Source organism: Propithecus coquereli, unplaced genomic scaffold (genome assembly GCF_000956105.1).
Source record: "Propithecus coquereli isolate 6110/MARCELLA unplaced genomic scaffold, Pcoq_1.0 Scaffold3, whole genome shotgun sequence".
NCBI lineage: Eukaryota > Metazoa > Chordata > Mammalia > Primates > Indriidae > Propithecus > Propithecus coquereli.
Genome location: NW_012148618.1, coordinates 1994322 through 2010898, shown reverse-complemented (window position 1 = coordinate 2010898; position 16577 = coordinate 1994322). Strand labels below are relative to the sequence as shown.

Sequence of the window (16577 nt, the reverse complement as noted above, 5' to 3'; positions counted from 1 at the left end):
TCCCTAACCTAACTGCTACCCCTAATTAAGTAAACAATTCCATACTCTCTGAAAGGTCTTTCTAAGAGATCCTGATCTTGTTGAAAAACCTCCCAGGTTAGGTAGTCAATCCCTAAGAGAATGATTTCTTTTACCTGCAGGTCATTTTGCGGATTCCAGTCTGAATCAAAGATGATGCAGGTATCAGCAGCTGTAAGATTAATACCAAGTCCACCAGCCCGGGTGCACAGCAGGAAGACAAAGCGGTCTGAGTCAGGTTTGCTAAAGCGGTCAATAGCAGCTTGTCGAAGGTTGCCTCTAACTCGCCCATCAATACGTTCATATAAGTACCTGTATGGAAGTCACAGAAAAAATTTAAGTGGCTAAGCAGAGGAGGAGACCAAAAAAACAGGCTAGGATCAATACCAGTACCCCATATCCCTAACTGGCTAAAAAACATAAAAACGTTGAGAGCGAGTCTTAAACACACTTCTTTTATTAAAACTGGTCAATTCTAATTAAACACAGGCCTTCCTACTTTTTGCTGCTTTATGAGAATACAGTAACCACAAGATTAGTATGACTCTTTTTCTCACCTCTTCTGGATTAGATAATCCTCCAGGATATCTAGGCAGCGTACCATCTGGGAGAAGATCAGAACTTTATGGCCACCAGCTTTAAGCTTTGGAAGTAACTTGTCAATAAGAACCAATTTGCCAGCTGAACGAACCATGGCCTGTAGGTGGAAGTCATGAGGTATAATATGGCAAGCTTCCCGAAATTCTGTTAGGATTTTTTCTTCTGCACCTGCCAAAAGAAAAATCAAACTTGATGTTGAAATCCAGTGAAATATATTAAGGCTGTTTATTAAATTGAGATAAGAAAGCCAAAAAAAAAAAAAACCCAAAAAAACAAAAACAAAAAACCAGTAATCTGATTTGAGATCAACATCTCTCACAGGATTTCAGGACCAAAATATCCTAAATCATCTTCAATTGTGTTATACAAAATATTCCGATTAAGGTGGTCCTATGATAACTAGGTAAAATATATGTAAATATGTGGACAAGAACTAAGATAGAACATACAATTCACTATTACCACTCTACTGGCACCCAAAAAAGATACAGCAAAATGTAGTATCAGTGAAGATATTTATCCAGAGAACTGAATAGTTTGAATTCTTTTTTATATTTATTTTTTAGAGATGGGATCTTGCTATATCACCCAGGCTGGTCTTGAATTCCTAGGCTCAAACGATCCTCTCACCTCAGCCTCCTGAGTAGCTGGATCTACAGATTCTCGTCACCAGGCCCAGATAACCTGAGTTTTTAGTCATGAAATTCTAAACAGCAAATTCTATTTAATTTTGGAGATTATGCAGGATCAAGGGAGTAGAAAGAACTAGAGAAAGATATCCACGTAAAAATCGTTTTTTTAAAAGGAGGCCCCTTCCCCACACATAGTTCCCACCCCCAAGTTAGGATGGATCAATCAATGTATCCATTGTCCCTGAGGAATTTAGAAAGTAAACACAGGTAATACAGAAGTTCAGGTATTTTCCAAGAATTCCCTCACCATTGATGAGATATGGGTGGTTGCAGCACTTGCGCAACTCCATCATTGTGTTGAGTAGATTAGGCATGTTGGTATGACCTGCCCCTTTGGAAAGGAAGGAGAAATTCTTCTCCAAAATAGCCCGATAGTATTTCTTCTGGATGTTAGTCAGCTCTACTTCAATAATAGTTTCCTGTTTGGGTGCCAAGTTTTTTTCAACATCCTCTTTGAGTCTTCTTAGCATCATTGGCTTGAGAATGGCCTGTAGCTTTTGAACCTGTGGTCCATTACAGAGAGAAAAAGAAATCAATAATACGAGGGCAAACGTTTTCACATGTTATAGAACCATGAAAATATAAAATATTATAGTTTTCCAGTATCTAAGAAAGGTAGATTTTGGATGATGCCATAGATGATGTAGGCTCAAGGTTATAAAAAGTTCAGAAAAGCCCTTGACGCCTATGGTGACAGGTGTCTGCCTTGTACAAACTTTTACCATTTTGTCCTACGTGTATTACATTATCAGATAGACTTCCTACCTGTTCCTCTGTTTTGAGATCTCCAAAGTCCTTGAGGAACTCTGATTCTGAGGGAAACTGTGAAGGTTCCAAGAAATGAAGCAAACTAAATAGTTCCTCCACAGTATTTTGCAAAGGTGTTCCTGTGAGTAGCACTTTGTGTTCCTAGAAATAAAGGAAACAGAAGAATGATAAAATTCAAAAACACAAAGGACTTCTGGGGTTTTCCATCAAGTATATAATCTTTAAAGTATATAAATTTTAAATTCTTTATCTAGAAAATGATGGGAATGGATCATGGTACTATTTTAATGTTTCTTTTACTTGCTCCCTCTTTTTTTTTTTTTTTTTTTTGAGAGAGTCTCGCTGTGTTGCCTGGGCTAGAATGCCGTGGAGTCAGCCTAGCTCACAGCAACCTCAAACTCCTGGGCTCAAGCGATCCTCCTGCCTCAGCCTCCCGAGTAGCTGGGACTACAAGCATGCGCCACCATGCCCGGCTAATTTTTTCTATATATTTTTAGTTGTCCAATTAATTTCTTTCTAATTTTAGTAGAGACGGGGTCTCGCTCTTGCTCAGGCTGGTTTCGAACTCTTGAGCTCAAAACAATCCGCCCGCCTCGGCCTTTGCTCCCTCTTTTGATAGACACAAATGATTCAAGAAACCCTTGACTTTATTTAACATATTGAAATAATTTAAATATTATAAAAACAATTAAAAAAATAGTAATTCAGATTATGTTTTTTTCCAATTACATATGTCTCTCCACATTCAATTCCTCATAGATATCCTAATATGCCCTTCTCTAGGGAATGTAACTGTGCTGGATTGAATATGGCCATTAATTCTTTGTAGTTCCTCCAATCAAGGTTCACCCCTTGAATCTAGGCTTGTCTTGCGACTTGCTCTGACATAGAGAATGTAGCAGAAGTGATACTGTGTAAGTTTCAGAGCCTACCTCAAACACCTTGCATTTTCTACTTTTGCCCTCTTGGAACACTGCCCTGAGACTACCATATAAAGCCCAGTCTGGCCTATTGGAGGATGAGAGGTCATGTGGAAATGTGGAAGATAATCCAGGAGCCCCAGCCAACAATCAGCAGCAATTCCCAGCTGTAGCAGCATTAATGGCTCCAGGCAGGACCACAAAAAACAACAGCCTAACTGAGCCCAGCCTAAGTGGCAGAACTAGAGAATCATGAAAAATATAGTTGCTGTTTTAAGCCATTAAGTTCTGCAGTTTTTGTTTTTTTTTTTTTTTTTTTGGAGACAGGGTCTCACTTTGTTACCCAGGCTGGAGTGCAGTGGCATGATCATAGCTCACTGCAGCTCCAAACTCCTGGGCTCAAGTGATTCTAGTTGGCTTTTTTTTTTTTTTTGGAGACAGAGTCTCACTCTGTTGCCCAGGTTACAGTGCCATGGCGTCAGCCTAGCTCATGGCAACCTCAAACTCCTGGGCTCAAGTGATTCTCCAGCCTCAGCCTCCTAAATAGCTGGGACTACAGGTGTGCGCCATCACGCTCAGCTAATTTTTTCTGTTTTTAGTAGAGACGGGGTCTCGCTCTTGTTCAGGCTTGCCTCAAACTCCTCAGCCTCCCAGAGTGTGTTAGGATTACAGCCTTGAGCCACTACACCCGGCTGAGATCCTAGTGTTGAAGTATTTTTTATGCACTAATAGTTTCCCACCTATCCTCCTGGTTGAGAACCACTAAACTATAATACTCTTCCAATTCTAAAATTTACAACTTTTATATGACTTTTACGTACCATTCTAGGTTATATCTACCACTCAATACCAAGATTCTTTTTTTCTTCTCTGCTAAATTGGGTTATTTTAATTCCACAGGGAATTAGGGTGGGTTAATCCCAATTGTTTCTTCCCAAAAGTCAGCATGGAACTCACCAGGTCCATGTGCTTGAGACTATCAAGCAGCTTGCAATTACGGTTCTTAAGTCGATGGGCCTCATCAATGATGACACAACGCCATTCAATTTCACGAAGCTCAGGACAGTCTGACAAAATCATCTCAAAAGTAGTGATCAGGGCATCAAATTTGTATGCACCCGGGATGAGGCGCCCCTAAGCATGAAGGCAGTAAAATCAGAAAAGGTCTAAAATATACCTAAATGAGGAGCTCTTCTGAATTACTTTTCCATATCCAGGCAGGTTTAATACGAAATACAAACTATACCACCACCCACCTCCACCACTGTTTATCTTCCTGATAAATAGTGCCAAATCACTGAATGTAAGATACATTGCTTCCTCAACACATTCAGGTTCTTGGGAAATTCAAAGACCTCACTGAATGAGGCTAGACATTTTTGACTGGGATATGCCTAGCTCATGTGTCTCTCTGCCTTAGATCTTTTGTTGGTTAGCAATGAAATCCACAAATGTTGGACAATGCTGAAATATACAAGAAAATAATAAAAGTGAAAACAGGTAATATGGAACATGATAATATTGGTTACTGTCTAAAAATTGACAGAAGATTGATATCACTTTAAAAAAATTAAGAGTTGAAAAACGTGATTTGAGAAAATTTGGCTTGGCATAAAAATGAGCACAAAAGAAAACTAACAGAAACACAAATAAAATTCGATGTTAATACAAGATGTATGATTCACATTTTCATTTTCAAATTTCCTTAGAAAAAGGGATTATTCTTGATGAAAATTTCAGTAGACTAAAAAAAAAAGGAAAAGAAAGAATAATTTAAGTTCACTACCATATGGACCAAGTGGGTAAATGGATTTCATTCTGTAAAATACTGATTAAAACTCATTAATGCTGATAAAATTCTACTTAAAATATATACATTCATAAATTAAAGTCAGAACTTCCACTGGATCTAAGTGTCTACTGGGGAAAAATACCAAAGTAAAAAAAAATGCCCTGCATACTGTTGCACAAAAATCCCTTAAATCACAGAGCACTGATTCAATACAAGTCTTTTATTCTTACATAACCCCTAAAATACCAGGTCCCTTGGCCTACTTTCTCGAAACCATACCATTTTGAAGACATATAACTCACCCGTGAATCTTTGCAGTACATTTCATATTGCTGAATCATCTGCCGGCTGGCCAGACTGCCATGGTACACAATAGTGTTCATCTCTGTCCATGTATTGAATTCTCGCTCCCAGTTAGTAATTGTGGACAGCGGGGCAATTACCAAGAAGGGGCCATGGATGCCCACATTATATACCTCCTGCAAGAAGGCAATGGACTGAATAGTTTTGCCCAATCCCATCTCATCAGCCAGGATGCAGTTCTGCCTGCAGATTCAACATGGAAGGGAGAAAATAAACATGTCAAAAGACACCATCTTAAAAAGCAGAGGACATGGGAAGAAACTGTTTCAATAGAAAATGAGTAAATGACCCCAGGACTAAGTATATATCTTATGGGCCCACTCTTTTCTTTACCTGTTATACCAGTTAAAGAGCAGCCAATTGACCCCTTCCAACTGATATTCCCTTAACTGGTTTCTGTTTTTATATTCATGTGACAGCTCCAATTTCTTCCAGGCACTTGCCTGCGGACGATTCTAAAAAACATGAAATTTGAATAAATGGAGTGAAGACATTAACAAAATTAGGCAAGACTTACTAGGTAGTTATAATAGTTAAAGTCAATTCAAAAACATTATTGTTTGGATTAAAACATGTCAAATATATTTAAATCCTTCAGTTAAAAAATATTTTTAAAAAAAAGATAAAAGAGGAAAAACCTACTGGTCACTTTTGGTGGATGCAAGGGAACTCTACTTCATTATTTTGGAAACTGGGAAATAAAGGAAAAGTATTTATCCTTTCTATACAATCTCTACCTTCAGGTAACCAAATAGTAGATGAAACAAAATTTATAGAAGATTCTGGCTAATAAGTGAAGAAATGATCGAATTAAAATATCACCACTTTAAAATCCTGAAAGAACAAATCTAGAATGATCATAAATGGCTGATAACATCACAAAGCACAACCAGATAGAAGTACACACCACCATCTATGAAGCAGATTTACTAGCTTGCCTCATCAGTCTGATCAAGCCTCTAGGAACAGTGATGTCTAATAGAACTTTCTATAATGTTAAAAAAACATGGCTAGTGGCTAATGTATTGAACAGCATGGCGCTAAAAATTTTTACTGGACAGTGCTGCTCTTGACCAAAGCATTCATGAGAAATATCAGGGACAGAGAATATGTTAAAAGATATCAAGAGGAATGCAATCGGCAAATTTCAGACTACGGAAAACCCTGCAGAACAAATCACCTCAATTCCTCAAGACAAAGTTGTAAAGGTGGGAGATGAGCAGATCAAAGGGGAACTACAATTAAAAGAGACTTTAGACATATGAACTGATAGCAACATATGGACCTTATTTAGAACCCAATTCAAGTAACTTAACAAAAATTATAAGACAGTCAAGGAAATGTATACAATGATTGGTATTTGATATTAAGGAATGATTAATTTTTTTCAAGTATAATAATGGTATTATTTATCTTGCAGACATAAACAATGATATATTTACAGATGAAATAAAGGAATCTGGAATTTGATTTTAAAAAACCTGAGAAATACTGGGAGACCGAGGCGGGCAGATTGTTTGAGCTCAGGAGTTCGAAACCAGCCTGAGCAAGAGCGAGACTCCGTCTCTACTAAAAACAGAAAGAAATTAATTGGACAACTAAAAATATATAGAAAAAATTAGCCGGACATGGTGGCACATGCCTGTAGTCCCAGCTACTTGGGAGGCTGAGGCAGGAGGATTGCTTGAGCCCAGGAGTTTGAGGTTGCTGTGAGCGAGGGTGACACCACGGCACTCTAGCCTGGGCAACACAGTGAGATTCTGTCTCAAAAAAAAAAAAAAAACCCGAGAAATACAGGAATGAATGGTAGGAAAATGCATTACACAAAAATGGACATTTATTAATAACTGTTAGCTAGGTAATGGGTATATTATACTATTTCTTCAACTTTTATGTTTGAAAATTTCTGTAATAAAAAGCAAAAACAACAAAAACTTCTATAGGGGAAAAAATTAAATCATTCCCTATATAGGCCTTTATACTCTAAATGCAAATATACTTACCACCCTTTTGAGTTCTGGGTGCCTTGACTGTATCCGTTTAAATTCTCGAATCTTGCCTTCATCAACATCCTCTTTTAGCTCCCATGTACTATCCTCATAAGGCAAAGAGCACCATTTCACCAGGTAGTAAATAACAGGCTAGGAGAAAAGAAGCCAAAGCTTCAAAAAACTGATTCTGTGTTCTCTGCTGTGGTTAAAGAATAAGAATTTGACTATAAAATCACATCACAAAGTGTTGACACCTAAAAGCTGCTAAAAAAGTCAGGCTGAACATACCAAGCATAGGTTCACCTGCTGATGCAGCACTGTTCGTGGCTTTGATCATTCTTCAAGGTAATTTATCAGAATCTGTCCTAAAAGTAAAATTTCTACCCAGTAATTTCTAGAACACTAAGCACTAAAACATTATGCTCATCAATCAAACAGATGAAAAATAAAAGGCTATTCTTTTCCTATACTGTGTTGAAATTAAAAGATATGGCTTGGTGCCATACCATTCTCCTGGCACCAAATTTGATACAGTGGAAACCAGGTTTCTTTTAGGACGAGGAATAGGGTAAACCCCTAGGAGCATTCTAGGGCTAACATCATGGGCTTCTGAGCCCCTGTATCTATGAGTGTAGATGGACTTCAAGAGCAATTATATGGTGATAAAGAGATTTCCTTATGAGCCCCAGGAAGCTAAGAGATAATTACCAGATGCATCACTGAAGAGAGGTAGTAAGAGTGAAGAGGAAATGCTCAAGGTCCAACTACAGTAGTATTGTATGCAGGCATTTCACTGCAAGGGAAGAGGCAGCGACCAATGGTTGAATGGCTCCTATTTTCACTATTCGTGACAATCACACTTACTGTATTTCCATTTTTGGCTCATGCAGTATAAAGCAAGCAGGATTAGACTGGGCCTAGCACAATCAACAGAAATTTCTAATTACCAATTCATAGAATACCCCTTAAAAAAACCAGCAAGAAGTGTAAAAGTGCCTCAACATAGTCATAGATCAAGGAATCCCTAGAATTAATTCAGCTGCTCTTTTACCTTTTTCTTTATTGTAGTGACTCAGATCACTCTCTATGTAAAGTCATTTGTCCAGGTCACACATTTCTGGCATAACTTACTTTTCTAAGGACCAAAATATGTATTATAATATTTATTTCCACTATTAGGTAATGTAAAATGGATCACAAGGTAAACTTACTTTGAAGTGGGGGGGGGACGGATACACAAAGTGTTATTATCCAATATTGGGAGCATAAATTATGGAATCAGGGTACCAAAACATTTTCACCTGTCATGCAAGTTGCAACATACTCCAAAGGGCCAACTGCTTTTGGAAGAATAAGTATGGTGTAGAAAGCATAAGATTTTCAAGGCTGGGAAGGCTGCAATCCTAAAAATGATGAGAAGAATATAAGAGTAGCTAACCTGACCTAATAAACTGGTCCATTCTCCACTCACCTCTCATAAATGAACACACGGTAACTCTTACCTCCAACTCCAAAAAGCAAAAATATGTGTTATCGGAAGCATGCTTATTAGGATTTGAAGACAACAAATTGTAATAGTCCCTGGACATGTAAGATTCTGGTTATCTGAGGGAACCTGAAGGCTTATAAAGTAGAGCAAACTTTAGAATTTTATAGAGGGCAGAATTTGACTTACAGGTCCCGTTAGAATGATACATAGGAGCAAGTCACTTGGCTCATGAGTAAGCCCAGATCACCACCCAGCACTGACATCTTAAGAAGATTCTGTTGTTCTCTGCTGGTCATTGTAAAAGAAGTAACTATCAGATGTGATAAAAAGTTCTGTTTATGACCCTACAAAACTAAACAAAAGACTGCTGCTTGAAGTGAGAAGAAAGTGTTTTAAGAAAATGGTAGCTCATAGCCTAAACAAAAATTTGAAGTAAATTTAAAATAGAAAAAGCTGAATTTATTGGTGGTTTAGATCTATGTGACTATTTGGAAAACAAAAATGGTGGTCTGTTTCAGCATATGTAAAACATGCTCCCCAAACTAAGAAAGCTTTAGAGTGGTGATTCCCAAATCAAGCCATGCATGAAAACCCCTTGGATAATCAACTTAAAGATCTTGGGGTCCCAACCTATATTTACTAAATCTGAACCTGTGGAAGTAGGACCCCAAAATCTATTTAAAAATACAGATTCAAATGTAGCAGATCTGTTTTAATGACCAATGAAAAGGCATTTAATCAATGGTGAGTTTAGGAAATAACTAATTCTCAACAATATGATTTGGAAAAAGCTAAAAGTAAGCCTGTACAAGTATTTTAATATGTATAAATTCAGGAATTTGTGAAGTATCCCTTTCTCTTGCCCCACACCCAATTTCCAACTGAATGTGAAGGGTCTCCCATATAAAATCTGAGGAAAAATGAGACAAAGGGAATAACTTTTCAGTACTCATAAATATAGCTCCCAGCCAGGTGCAGTGGCTCACACCTATAATCCCAGCTACTTGGAAGCTGAGGTGGGAGGATCACTTGAGGACAGGAGTTTGAGACCAACCTGGGCAACATATTGACACCCATCTCTAAAAAAAAAAATAGTTTTTTTTTAAATTAGCCAGATGCGCAGTGTGTATACCTGTAGTCCCAGATACTTGATGGCAAGAGGATCACTTGAGGTCAGGAGTTCAAATCCAGCCTAGCTGACATAGTGAGACCCTGTCTTTAAATAATTAATTAATTAATCAATGTATCTCCTAGATGTTTGACTTTACGTGGATCTTTCCTTTTATCTTCTCTTCCTACTCTCTTACCTTCCCATTATCTTTCTAAGGATCCCAAAGTAAAATTCAGAAATGCTTTTTCAGTCCAAGGGATTTTTCAGCCATACCTGGAAAAAAGGGATTGGCAAACGGACCAGCAGAAATGTAAGAGGAATTTCATGTTCCTCCATGCCCCAACTCACCTCCCCATTATCCTTGTCAATACTGTGAGACTCATCCAATATCCTATCCACCTCTACATAGTCTGGATTGAAGGGCTCTTCATCCTAAATGAGTTATGAAACCAAACAATAAGAACAAAAGATCACTGTACAGTAAAACAACCCCTCTGCCTCACCTTTAGCAGATAATCCTACTTGAAAATTTTTTAAGAAAACAGAGGCAACGTAATAGGTGTTCTGCATTTTCACAATTATCAAATCATACAAACATACCTGGGTCTGTGCCTATCTTCTCACCTGCTGCCAGAGAAAGTCTCTTCTCCCTATCACAGGCCATTCCATACACGCTTTGGATTCCATCCCTTCTTGTATTCTTAGGGATCCCATTAATGAATCATTCCCATAAACACAAATATGTTCCACTATTTCAAGGTCTTAAAAAAGACCTTCTTTGACTCTATATCCCCTGCAACTATTTTTTTGCTGTGCTTCTTACCCAAACTTTCCAAAGAGTTTTAAACACATGCTATTTCTGTTCACTTGCTTCCATTCACTTCTGTTCACACATGCTTCGCTTTGTTCACTAGTCCATCCATTCCACTTTTCCTTCCACTTGTATCACATAACCAAAACTATTCTTGTTAAGGTCATTAATGACCTCCTCAAATATAATGGACATATTTCATCTTGCTCCAGTGTTTAACTAATAGTAAACCTGAATATTGGCAATTAAAGCTCTTTTATCACTATTTCTAATAATACTGGATTCAAAATTTGAGAAAATAAATGTTCTCCCTTAATGATACAATTGCTTATGTCTACAGATACCATCAATAGCTAAAGACTGATATTAGAGGGAGAATAATGCCTCAGTAGATGAGAGATCAGTTTATGATCTGTTTTGAAGATACTTCATGAGTATTGAGCAGGTCAATTTCAAAGTACCCTACAACTAATAAACACACTATATTTAAACCTAGGAAAACAAAGCATGGGGCAATTAAGTAAGGAAAGTCAATGATCAAAATTAAAACTTTATACCCTTTTATATAAACAACTATAAGTCTTTTAAATAATCAGCCAATGCTGATAACTCCAGTAATTAGTGCTTCTATGAAAGAGATATATCGGCAATACTTATTCCTATTACCTCATGGAAGAAGTGTCTCATCTGAGCCATTTTGGTTTTGAAGCGCTTTAGTTTTTGATGGATCCTCTTATCCTTTTCAAGTTGGGAGATAGTGGCCCATTCACAGTGTAGATAGGAGCTGAAGGACATGGAAATAGCCAGTCATGGTGCAAGAAAAGGAAGTTGGCAGGCAAGTGTTTGAGATTTTGGGATTAGCCACAGGCAGACATGACAAGTGTGTGCTTAAACTGGAAGATAGTCTCTTACATCAATGTTTCTGAAACTTCAATTTGCATATAAACCATACAAATGTGCCTGAAAGTCTACATTTCTAAAAGGCACCCAAGTAATGCTAACTCTGCTGGTCCACGGACCATACTTTGAGTAGCAAGGTCTTAGTGCTAGACTGAAGGAGAAAGAATCCACAAAGAATTTTATCAGGAACCACCCTCACCCCACCTTTCTGCAAGGAAATAGTGAGAGTCATGTCAGTTCCTGAATTTCTCTCTAAATAGCCATTTTCCCCATTAAAAACAGCAATCTGGGGCTGGGCGTGGTAGCTCATGCCCGTAATCCCAGCACTGTGGGAGGCTGACGTGAAAGGATGGCTTGAGGCCAGAGGCTCCAGATCAGCCTGGGCAACATAATGACACCCCATCTCTACAAAACGTTTATTTAAAAAAATTAGCCAGGTGTGGTGGTCCATGCCTGTAACTCTAGCTACTCGGGAGGCTGAAGGAGGAGGATTCGCTTGAGTCCAGAAGTTTGAGGTTGCACTGAGCTGTGACTGTGCCACTGCACTCTAGCCTGGGTACGAGAGCAAGATCCTGTCTCTATTTAAAAAACAAAAAGCAACAACAAAATAACTCCAGTAATCTAGACTAGTAGACTATAAAAAAGGGACACATTCCCACCCATGATAGTCTACACAGGAGAACCTTTTACAACCCTGTGGAGTTTGGGGTGAAAAGCTTTTTACATAGATCACATACTAGTTCTTATACTTGACAAAGAATTCTTCGGCTTCAGTATACTGTCCAGAAGGAAGCTGAGAAAGAAAGAAAGAAATTATAGTTATTAGTCTCTTATTTGTCAAAGAAAGAACATATTAATTTTAATCACACATGGCAGAACTTCATATCGACGTTCCCTGAATTATATTATTGACTCAGGGATTAAGGAACCAACGTGGTGCTTCAATATTAGAAACCGGAGGGCTGAAAAAATATAAGCCTTTATGCAGTCTCAACAGATAAGTGAAAGACGAGGCAGTTTCTATTTTCTAGTTAACTTTCCTCTATCATCTCTCATAACTACATCCTAGAAATATATCCTGATATCCAAAGGTACTCAATAAATAAAGTGTGTGAATATAGCATTATGTGCTGATATTAAAGAGAGAGAAGATCCAGGCACAGTGGAGCACGCCTATAGTCCCAGCTACTCAGGAGGCTAGGGCAGGAGGATCATTTTACCCCAAGAGTTCAAGGCTGCAGTACACTATGATTATGTCTGTGAATAGCCACTGCACTCCAACCTGGTCAACACAAGACCCCACCTCTTAAAGAAAAAAAAAAAAAGAATAAAAAGAGGTAAGAGGTCTCACCTCTTTCTTCACAATCCGCATAGAAAGCACTTTGTCTACAATGGCTGCATCTTCTTCACTGGGATTCTCCTACAGCAAAAGATGCAGTAGTCAACAGATAACTGTGACCAGCAGGACAAACCTCTCAAATTGCTTAAGTTCTCAGCTTACCACAAAGAATTGCATGGAAGGCAAAGTCTCGCCATCTGGTTCTTGCACTGGTTCGGGGAGGATAGGCTCAGGTTTGATTGGACCAGTTACATCTACCTCCTCTTCTTCTTCATCATCTGTGATCTTTATATCCAAGTCCTCTGTGTACTTTTTTCGCTTAACTTGGCGGTTTGAGCGTCTCTTCTGTAGAGGAAAATTTAGTTAAAATGACTGCTTATGTCTCTGAAAGAGGAAACTTACAAAACTGTTTGCCCATGGTCATGTACTTAGATTTCACTCCAAAATTCCCATGAAAAATCAAACCAAAAGATGAGAAAGAGCTTATCTGTCAAACCATCTGAGTTATTCTATGTACTGAATATATATCAGTTTGCTGAATTGCTTTATCAAAGGCCAGGAATCCACTGAGAGAAACCTGGACACTATTGGCAAGAAGCTCTGGGAAACTGAAACAGGATGCAATACACTTCACACTAGGAGCAACCCTGAAATGCAAAGATGTAAGAATATTTTGTTTCTAATTTCGTTTTTTTCCCCCTTAGTTTCAAAAGTTTTTTTGTTTTAATAAATAAAATCATACTATATGTACTCTTCTGCTGCTTACTTTTTTAGTTAATATTTCTCAGAAATATTTTCCATATCAATATGTTTTAGATCTACCTTATTCTTTCAATTGGTTGAATAAAACATTTTTAATTAAGTAATTTAATATTTGCAGCTTGTGATAAAAAGTTGGGAAGGAAGAAGAGATAAAATTATTATTTTTCAACCACAATTATATCCCTGAGAAAACCCAAAAGAATCAAATAATAGAACTACTAAAACTGAGCAAACTGGCTTGGTATAAAATTAATTTTTAAAAATTAACACCACTTCTATACAGAGTCAGCCAGAAAACATAATAAAACATCCCATTTATGAAAACACAAAGATTAATTATCTAAAGGATTAAATTTAATAAGGTATATATAAAATTTATAAGAAGAAAACTTTAAAACACTACAGGACATAAAAGATGACTTGAATAGTAAAACTTACTATTCTTAAGTCTTAAGGAGGACTTAATCCTCCCTAATTACATAAATATGATGAAACAAAATTAACATTTTTTAACTAGATAAGCTGATTCTAAAATTCAAATGGACAAATAAATATCTAAGAAATAACCAAGAAAAATATGAAAAAGTATAGAGGGCCTTACCAGTATTAAGCTATACTAATAGATACAGCTTGATATCTTCCCATGAAGAGATAAAAAGGTCAATGAAATAGTGTCCAAATATAGACTAAAATATTTAGGTGGACTTAGAACATGATAAAAATGATACTTCTAATCAGTGAGGAAAAAGTGAATTACTCTATAAATGAGACTGGAAAAACTGCCTAGCTATGTACAAGATGAAAGACACAAAATTCTAAAAGGATCAAAGATTTAAATAAATATTTTAAAAGGACATAAAATTTCTAAGAGAAAATGAGGAAGGATTTTTTTATAATCCTGGAATAGGAATTCTTTCTAATAAATTGATCAATTTGAGTGTGTAAAAAAATTTATGGTTATTTGCATAATACAGTCCATTATAAGCAAAGACAAATAATAAACTGAGAAAAAAATGTCATATGAACCAGGCACTATGCCTCATGCCTGTAATCCTAGCACTTTGGGAGGTCAAGGCAGGAGGATCACTTGAAGGCAGGAGTTCAAGATTAGCCTGAGTAACATGGTGTGACCCTGTCTGTACAAAAAACAGAAACATTAGCCGGGCACAGTGGTGTGTGCCTATAGTCCCAGCTACTCAGAAGGCTGAGGCAGGAGGATCGCTTGAGCTCAGGAGTTTAAGATTGCAATGAGCTATGATGATGCCATTGTACTCTAGCCTGGGCAACAGAATGAGATCCTGTCTCAAAAAAACCATTTTTTTAAAAAGCCATATGATATATTTCCTAAACATAAAGAGTTCTTTTGAATAACAAAGATCAATAATACAATAGAAATAACAGCAAATGACATGAAGAGACAGTTCACAGAAAAAATACAAATAGCTTTTAAACCTAAAAAAAGCTCATGCTCATTCACAATAACATAATTACAAGTGAAAACTAAACAAATTTTTTTTCACCTAACATACTGGCAAAAATCAGCAAGTTTGATCAAAATATTTGAAATAGGAACTCATACATTGTTAGTAAGAATATACATAGGTATGACCTCTATGGAGAAAAATTTGGCAATACTCTTTGATCTATCAATTCCACTTCAAAGATATTCTATAGATAAATTTGCACATGTGTGCAAATCTCTGTAGCATTACCATGATAGTATTAACAGAAGACCAGAAAAAATCTAAGTTTTCATCAACAAGGGAGTGATTAAACAAATTATGTTACAGCCTTAAAATAGAACACCATGGAATTATTAAAAAATAATGGGGTAGAACACCACCGCCAAATGTTGAAGACATGTATCAACTGAAACGCTCATTACTGGTGGTGTGTAAAATGACACAATCACTTTGGAAAACTCACAGATTCTTGTAAGTTACATGTTTAACTACTCTATAATCTATCGATTCCATTCCTGGGGATTTAGCCATGAAGAATGAAAACCTATGTCTACAAAATACTTGTACATACTAAGACTATTCATTGCAGCCTTATTCATGATAGCCTCAAACTGGAAATAACCCCAATTTCCATGAACAGGAGAATGAATAAACAAATTATGGTATATTCATAAAATCACATATTATTTAAGAAAAAAAAAGAATGAACTACTGATACATTTAACATGGATGAATCTCAAAAACATTATGCTAAAAGAAGTAAACCCAAGAGTACATACTGTATGATTCCATTTATATAAAGTTCAAGAATAGGCTAAGTTAAGCTACGGTGATAGAAATGCCTATGGAAAGAGGAGATGGAATGACTGGAAGAGAGTACAGGGGAGCTTTCTGGGATGATGAAAACATTCTTTTTTTTTTTGAGACAGAGTCTTGCTCTGTTGCCCGGGCTAGAGTGCCATGGCATCAGCCTAGTTCACAGCAACCTCAGACTCCTGGGCTCAAGCGATCCTTCTGCCTCAGCCTCCCGAGTAGCTGGGACTACAGGTATGCGCCACCATGCCCGGCTAATTTTTTTATATATATATATATGTATGTATATATTTTTAGTTGTCCAGATCATTTCTTTCTATTTTTTTAGTAGAGATGGGGTCTCGCTTTTGCTCAGGCTGGTCTCGAACTCCTGACCTTGAGCGATCCACCTGCCTCGGCCTCCCAGAGTGCTAGGATTACAGCTGTGAGCCACTGCACCCAGCCTGAAAACATTCTTTACCTTGATTTGGGTGGTGGTTACTTGGATACATTTGTCAAAACTTACCAAGTTATACAAATAAGATCTGCACATATTTAACTGTATATACATTATACCTCATTAAAAAAAATCTGGGAGAATACATAAACTATTGATAATTACTTTTAGAGAGTGGGGATTAGGAGAGACGTTCTAGTTTAGTTTTTATATCTCTGTATTACTTAACTTTTATTAATCACATCCATCATGTACTATTCTTAAAATGACTTATTTTTTAAAAATCTAAGAAACACTAAACAGATCACT

At 37.1% G+C, this 16577-nt stretch overlaps 1 protein-coding gene across 1 annotated transcript in view; it reads right to left on the bottom strand.

Annotated features, from left to right (window-relative positions):
- Positions 1 to 16577, bottom strand: part of CHD8 (chromodomain helicase DNA binding protein 8) — a 43533-nt gene that overhangs the window by 17938 nt on the left and 9018 nt on the right. Inside the window, exons 5-17 of the mRNA XM_012649320.1 lie at positions 12957 to 13139; positions 12807 to 12875; positions 12193 to 12248; positions 11222 to 11339; positions 10093 to 10176; positions 7157 to 7294; positions 5487 to 5608; positions 5093 to 5336; positions 3956 to 4132; positions 2076 to 2219; positions 1558 to 1813; positions 576 to 786; positions 135 to 330 (exon numbers count right to left, since the gene is read on the bottom strand). Of these exons, the coding sequence (XP_012504774.1) occupies positions 135 to 330; positions 576 to 786; positions 1558 to 1813; positions 2076 to 2219; positions 3956 to 4132; positions 5093 to 5336; positions 5487 to 5608; positions 7157 to 7294; positions 10093 to 10176; positions 11222 to 11339; positions 12193 to 12248; positions 12807 to 12875; positions 12957 to 13139 (1998 nt within the window). The remainder of the gene's footprint in view (positions 1 to 134; positions 331 to 575; positions 787 to 1557; positions 1814 to 2075; positions 2220 to 3955; positions 4133 to 5092; positions 5337 to 5486; positions 5609 to 7156; positions 7295 to 10092; positions 10177 to 11221; positions 11340 to 12192; positions 12249 to 12806; positions 12876 to 12956; positions 13140 to 16577) is intronic.